Raw genomic sequence first — 7,272 nt, 5'->3', positions numbered from 1 at the left:
TCCACTCACCTCAGCCTCCCAAAGGTACGGGATTACAGGCTGAGCCACCGAGCCTGGCCTTAGTATATTTTGAAAGTCAGGTGGTGTGATACTTCCAGCTTTGTTCTTTTGCTCAAGGTTGTTTTGGCTATTTAGGGTCTTTTATAGTTCCATACATATTTTGGGACTGTTTTTTCTATTTCTGTGAAAAAAATCACTGGAATTTTTTTAGAAACTGCATTGAATCTGTAGGTTGCTTTGAGTAGTACAGACATTTTAATAATATTAATTCTTCTAATTCATCACAGGATATTGTTCCATTTAATCATGTCATCTTCAATTTATTAATCAGTGTCTTATGTTGTCTTTCTTTTTTTTAAGGTTTTTTTAATTATAAACATATTTTTTATTTTAAAATTTTGGGGAACAGTTAAGGGTTAGGTATACAAATATGTATCATTCAGGCACCCTTGTTATTAAGGGGTGTCTCCCCGTCCCCAGACAGATATTGACTACCGTTAATCCCACCTCTCTTCCCCTTCCTACCCCCCCATAGTTTCCCACTACTGTCAATCCTTTTCTTATAGTATTATGATAGATGTTCAAGGTCCACTGTATGAGTGAGAACATGTGATACTCAGATCTTTGTTTCTGTGAGAGATCACTCAGTATTATAGATGCTAGTTCCATCTAGGTTGCTGCGAAATTCATGATTTTGTTCTTTTCTATGGCTGCATAGTATTCCATCGTGTGTATGTAAACCTCACTAATCATCAAGGAGATGCAAATTAAAACTACACTGAAACCGAGCTCGGTGGCTCAACCTGTAATCCCGTGCTTTGGGAAGCTGAGGTGAGTGGATTGCCTGAGTCCATGGGTCCGAGACCCACCTGGGCAACTTGGCGAGACCTCATCTTTACAATAAATCAAAATATTAGCCGGGCGTGGTAGCACGTACCTGTAGTTCCAGCTACTTGGAAGGCTGAGGCGGAAGGATCGCCAGAGTCCAGCAGTTGAGGCTGCAGTGGCTAGGAGCGGTCACTGCACTCCAGTCTGGGTGACAGAGTGAGACTCCAACTCAAAAAAAACCAAAAAAACTACATTGAGATACAACCTAACTCCAGTCAGAATGGCAATTATCAATAACTCAAAAAATAACAGATGCTGGAGAGGATGTGGTGAAAAGGGAATGCTGCTACACTGTTGGTGGGAGTCTTAGGTTTTCAATATACAGATCTCTCACTTCCTTGGCTAAATTTACACCCAGCTACTTTAGTTTTTTGTAGTTGCTATTGCAAATGGAATTGTTTTCTTAATTTCTTCTTTGGATAGTTGTTAGCATATAGGTTTTTGCATGTTGATTTTGTATCCTATAACTTTATAAAATTTAAGTAATATTTCCAACAGTTTTGAGTGGAGTATTTATGATTTTCTATATAAAAGAATATGTTACTGACAAACGGAGACAATTTTGCTTCCTCCTTTCCTATTAGGATGCTTTTATTTATTTCTCTTGCCTAATTTCTATGGCTTTCTTCTCTTTTAATATAATAATTGATAGCTATAAATTTCCCTATTAGCAATGCTTGTGCTGCAGCTCATAAATTTTGGTATGTTGTACTGTTGTTTTCATTTGTCTCAAAGTATCTTCTGATTTTCCTTTTAATTTTTTTTTTTTGACACATTGGTTGTTTAGGAACAATGGAAACTCTTATATATTAACAATGGGAGTATAAAATTGTATACCCACTTTGGGAAACAATTTGAAATTTTCTTGTTAAGCAGATAATTTTCATATTCAACAACCCAGTAATTCTGTTCCTTCTTTATATATCTCATAATCTCTGTTTGAGAGCTGAGTATCTTTGATAGGTCAGTAGAAACTGAGGTATATAGTATTTACATTTGGGAATAGGCATGTCTGTTCTTATGCTAAATCTTTAGGGGTTGAAGTTGATTAAGTCATGTTGAGCTGTATTTGGGTTTTGTTTCTTCAGTGGTTACTCTCAGTAAAACATAGGCCTCAGATTGCTCTAGAATTACATTGTTTTTCAAATTCTTAAAGAACCAGCTTTGGGGGCTTCATTGAGCTTCTTCAATTTCTTTGTTTTCTCTTTTTACTTTTATTGATTTTCACTCTGATCTTTATATTTTTTTCTTCTGCTTTCCTTATGTTTAGTTTTTTCTTCTTTCTCTAGCTTCTTAAGATAGAAGCTGATATCACAGTTTTTGAGAACTTTCTCTTTTTTAATATAGGCCTTTTAATTCTATAAGTTTCTGAGTATTATTTTAATGACATCCATTCCCCAAATTTTAATGTGTTTTCATTTTTATTCAGTTCAACATAATTTCTGATTTCTCTATTAATTCCTGACTTGACCCATGGTTACTACGAAGTGTGTTTCCAAATATGTGAAGGTTTTCCAGTTATCTTTCTGTTATTCATTTATAATATAATTCTATTTTGATCTAAAAACATATTTTGTATGACTTGAGTTCTGATAAATTTATTAGGATGTTTTCCTAGCTCAGAATATAGTTTATCTTCGTAAATGTTTAATGTGCTCTTAGAAAAAATATGTATTCTGCTGTTGTTGGGAAGTACTATAGCTTGAATGTGTCCCCAAAAGTTAATGTATTGCAAATTTGATGCCCAATGTGTTGGTGTTGGGAGTTGGGGATAATGGGAAGTTTTGCATCTTGGGGGCACTGTCTTCATGAATAGATTAATGCCATTATCACAGAGGTATGTTTGTTATCGTGGGAGTGGGTTCCACACCTCTTGTTCATTCTCTCTCTCTCTCACTCTCGCTCTCGATCTCACTCTCACTCTCTTGTTCTCCCTCTTGCTCTCGCTCTCTTGCCCTCACTCTCTCTCTCTCGTTCTCACTCCTGCTCTCTCTCACCCTTCTGCTTTCTGCCATGGGATGATGCAGCAAGAAGAACACTGTCAGATGCTGACCCCTCTATCTTGGATTTCCTAGCCTCCAGAACTGTGAGATAATTCATTTCTGCTAATTTGTAAGTTACTCATCTGTGGTATTTTGGTATAGCAACATAATACAGTATGAAACAAGAGGGATGTTTAATAAATGTTGGTTAGGTCAAGTTGCTTGACAGTGTTGCTCAAGTCATCTATAACAATTTATAACCTTACTGATTTTCTGTGTATTCTACCTATTGTTGAGAGTAAGATGTTAAAATCTCTATACTTACTGATTTGGCCATTCCTCTTTGAAGTATTAAACATTCTTATTAAATATACTTTGAAGCATTTTTATTAGGTGCATAAATATTTAGAATTGCTATATTGTCTTGATGAATTGACCACTATTTCATTATATATTCCTTGCTTTGTTTTTGAATATATTTTATTTTATTACAGATATGTGGAGCACGAGTCAGGATTAGCTACACAAACAGAAGGCATGCAGGTGAAGTTTGGACCTCCAACTGCCCCTCATTTCCCTTGGTTTAGGATCAGGTACCCTTTGGGACACACTTTACAGGTTTTTGCATCTTTTGGGGAACCAAGGTCCCAAAGGCAACTTTAAAAACATCACTAGGGCATTACTAAAATTGTTCTAGTCAAACACTATTTCATACACTGTATATTCTGCTTATTGTTTTCATATACCCTCCCTTCATCTGTTTAATCATAACCAGAATTCTTACCTGTCTAAATAAAGACTCTCTCTCTATCTGATCTGTAGACTGTTTTCCAAGTGGAACTTCCTTCAATGTCACTGATTTGCAGTGAGGTTTCTGTTTAGTGTTTATGACTACATGATAGTATTGAGTAAAGCTACAACTTTATAATTCACTACAATATTACAATGTTTTTTATTTTATTTTAATATTACAATGTTTGTTACTCACGGCAATATTACAATGTTTGACTTCACTAATATTTTTCTGATTAATGAAGATCCAGAATCTTTTAAATCCATATTCAAATCAACTCCTCTGAAAGCACTCTAGACTTCAAATACAATTTTCTAACGTGTTGAATGCTAAAAAACTAATCTCTGTAAAAGGATCCAAAAAAACCCTTATATTTTTTCCAGTGTTACTGCTACTGAAAAAATAATTATACTACAAATCAATTTTAGAAAAAGAAATTTAAAAAATATCAGTATACCTTAAACTTATGGAGAAACCACCACCAAAAGCAGTCATGCAAAAGAGCAATGGATGCTTCTGAGAGAAAATGAGTCTTCCAGGTTTTAAAAACTCTTTTCTGTGGGAGAAAAAAAAGACAGATTGAGGTTAAATTAAAATACATTATAAAATACATTAATGTAAATAGGCTTTATAAAGAGCATGTATTCAATGGTTACAGACCAGCACCGTTCAACAGAAATTTAACATGAGCCACATGTGTATATTAAATTTTCTAGTAGACACATTAGAAAAGGAAAGTGAAATTAATTACATCAAATAATTTATTTAACCAAATATATTTTAAATATTATCTTAAACTAAAATTGATATAACAATCATTAATGAAAGATTTTGCATCTTGGGGGTACTGTGTCTTTGAAATACAGTATATATTTTATACTTACAGTATATCTCCATTTGAACACTAAATTTTCATCAGAAATACCAGATCAGTGTTTAGGTTTTATAAAACACCTGGTTATAATTTTATTCCAAACATAATTAAAACTTTTAAAATAACAGAATCTAACCCTAGTTTTTAAACTTGGATATAAATTAATTAAAAGAAATACAATTAAAAACTCAGCTCCTCCATCATACTAGTCACATTTCAGATGAGATCATGTATGTTCAGGGTGGTATGGCTGCAGACCTAGTCACATTTCATATGCTCAACAACCACACTTGCTTAGTACCTATTGAAAGGGCAGTGTAATATAGCAAAAATGTAAGATACATGCCATGATTTCCATCCTTTTGTACTTAAAACAAATATCAACAATCATTCATGGTATCCTATTCCAATAAGACCCCATCGTGAGCCTTTCTAAACATAGTGTTCTCTCAAAGCAGACAAATGATTGAAATTGGTATATAAAGTTAAATCTATTTTCTGTGACTACTAGAAACTATACATTTGGCTAAAGAAGACAGAGCCAATAGATCATTTTATCTTCTTATTCACAAATTTTTAAAATGTAAGATTCAGTAGAATTCAAGAATTCTTTTAATGAAATCTATAGATATGAATTCATGTTCCTCAAGTGCAAGCCTATAAAAAGGACATCATGCAAACTTTTATAGCAATACAATTCTTTATCATGTATTCTTTGGGGGCTCTTCTTTTTCATAAGCCTAAGCATAGTATGAAGTACATCAGTAACAGCTTCAACTTAGATTTAGTAATTTTTAATAAAAAGAACAAATGTAAACCACATAAACATAAAAAGCAGAGAATTGAAATACAGAGAGTAAAACAATACATTTTACCAGGTAACCACCCCACTCTCATTGCCACCAACCTGGAAATCACTGGCTATTGATCTAGTTGGCTTCTTATACCTGAAGTTTTTCATCATTTCATTATCCTTTAGAGATACTACCCCAAAATTCCCCAGGATACTAGAAGGCTCAAAAGGAACACCTGAAAGGGCTGTGGAGAAGGGCTCTCACAATTATTTCAGTGTCAAAACGGTAGGCTAAAATATCCTGAGCTGCCAGAGCAGAAAAAGAGGAAGGAAAAATATCTGCTATGTTCACATGCCAAGCCAGTGCATGCTAGCAACCCCAGACTCCAGAGGCAGTGACACAAAGGCTAATCCATTCTCTTCTGGTAATCAGGGTGTTAGAAATAATTGGTGTTCTTGCTAAATTTAATGCCCAAAGGATAAAATCTTACTTAACACCTAGTTTGTCATAGTTTTAAGTAAAGGTCTGATTCATTAAATAATACTTGCAGTCTTGTTATATAATACAAATGAAATAAGGTTTACATACATCAAAGTTATGGGTTTTTAAAATAAAAAGATAAATTCGTTCAGCATCCAAATGTCTGGGCAGTTGAGTAAGTTCATTTGCTTTGAATCCTGTGAAGCTGCAACTCTAGAAAGAGGCAAATGTAATGGAACAACAATTATTTCACTTTTCTTAGTATAGTAGGCACATATGACTACAGAAGGCAGATAAATATTTAACTATCACTCACTAACATAATTATTGTACTTCTTTTTACCAAATTCGGTAAAATATGTGTAACCTATTTAAGAAAAAAATTACATTTTCTGCTTCTTTAAAGTTAAGAGCCCTGGCATAGTATTTACCAAATCTCAAAGCAAACAAAATCATATTTCAGAACTAATTTTGACACACATTCAATGATGAAGAATTTTAAGTAGACTACACATAAATAAATACAGTCTAGGCATAAAGAGGAAATTTCTATATCTGTTCCCAACTCTCTCACCTGGTACCCTCTCTATATATTTAGAGCTACATTTATATTATTATCAATATTCTTTTAACCCCGCCTAACACTTCTGATACACAATCTGGCAGAACAAAAACTTTAAATACCTCTATATTCTTCTCTGTCTCCATTTCTTCTGAAAGCTGGAAGACATTTAAAATACAATTTTTAAAACTCTAAATTAAAGGATTTACACATTTTATAAATTTTTCCAGTTAATTAGCATGCATACATAGATAAAATATATATACATATCTCCTACTGAGACCTAAAATACCATTGCTGTGCTAGACACCGGAAATACAAAGATGGTCCTTTGCTCTCAAGCCAGTCATAGTTCAAGAAGGGAATCAGGTACACATACAAACAAAACACAAAGAAAATTTTGATTTTCTAGAAAATAGATTCTGAGGGAGTGTTTAGTATTCAGAATGCTTACTAAGAGTGCTTTTGGAATCATTACCTTTGAAAGGCAAGGGAAAAGACAGAATTGGGCAGATGAAGAAGTCAGCTATGACAGAGATGCAACAGCTACAACTGACCCCCAAAAAAGCTCTAAAGCTGAAAGAGTCTGTCAGAGTTGTCCTGCATTGGGCTGAAATTGCCAGACCTTTCTGTTTCCAACTTAATCAGTCACTGGATGTGGGTGGTTCTTGGAAAGATGTGTCCTTGGAAGAGGAAGTTCTCTGAAGGTGAGGTAGCCCATGAAGAAACTGACAGCTAAAAGGTGTTCACTAACAGCACTCTTAGAAGCTAAGGAAACAGGTTTTTATTTGAAAGGAAAATCTTTCTAGCACATTTTCATGTTTACCACATTGCTTTACACAGATACAATAGCTTTGGATCATATAGTCATGCTGACATACATATACGAGTGTGTATTT

At 34.0% G+C, this 7,272-nt stretch overlaps 1 protein-coding gene across 1 annotated transcript in view; it reads right to left on the bottom strand.

Moving 5' to 3' along the window:
* Positions 1–6,531, bottom strand: part of LOC103254851 (protein FAM227B) — a gene marked incomplete at both ends in the record, with an annotated part of 19,392 nt that extends 12,861 nt beyond the window's left edge. The window contains 3 exons of the mRNA XM_008052839.1: positions 4,121–4,219; positions 5,920–6,024; positions 6,496–6,531. Of these exons, the coding sequence (XP_008051030.1) occupies positions 4,121–4,219; positions 5,920–6,024; positions 6,496–6,531 (240 nt within the window). The remainder of the gene's footprint in view (positions 1–4,120; positions 4,220–5,919; positions 6,025–6,495) is intronic.
* Positions 6,532–7,272: the final 741 nt, after the last annotated feature.

Source organism: Carlito syrichta, unplaced genomic scaffold, assembly GCF_000164805.1.
Source record: "Carlito syrichta isolate Samal-C Ts95f unplaced genomic scaffold, Tarsius_syrichta-2.0.1 Scaffold287564, whole genome shotgun sequence".
NCBI classification, from domain to species: Eukaryota; Metazoa; Chordata; class Mammalia; order Primates; family Tarsiidae; genus Carlito; species Carlito syrichta.
This window is presented reverse-complemented; position numbering and strand designations above follow the sequence as displayed.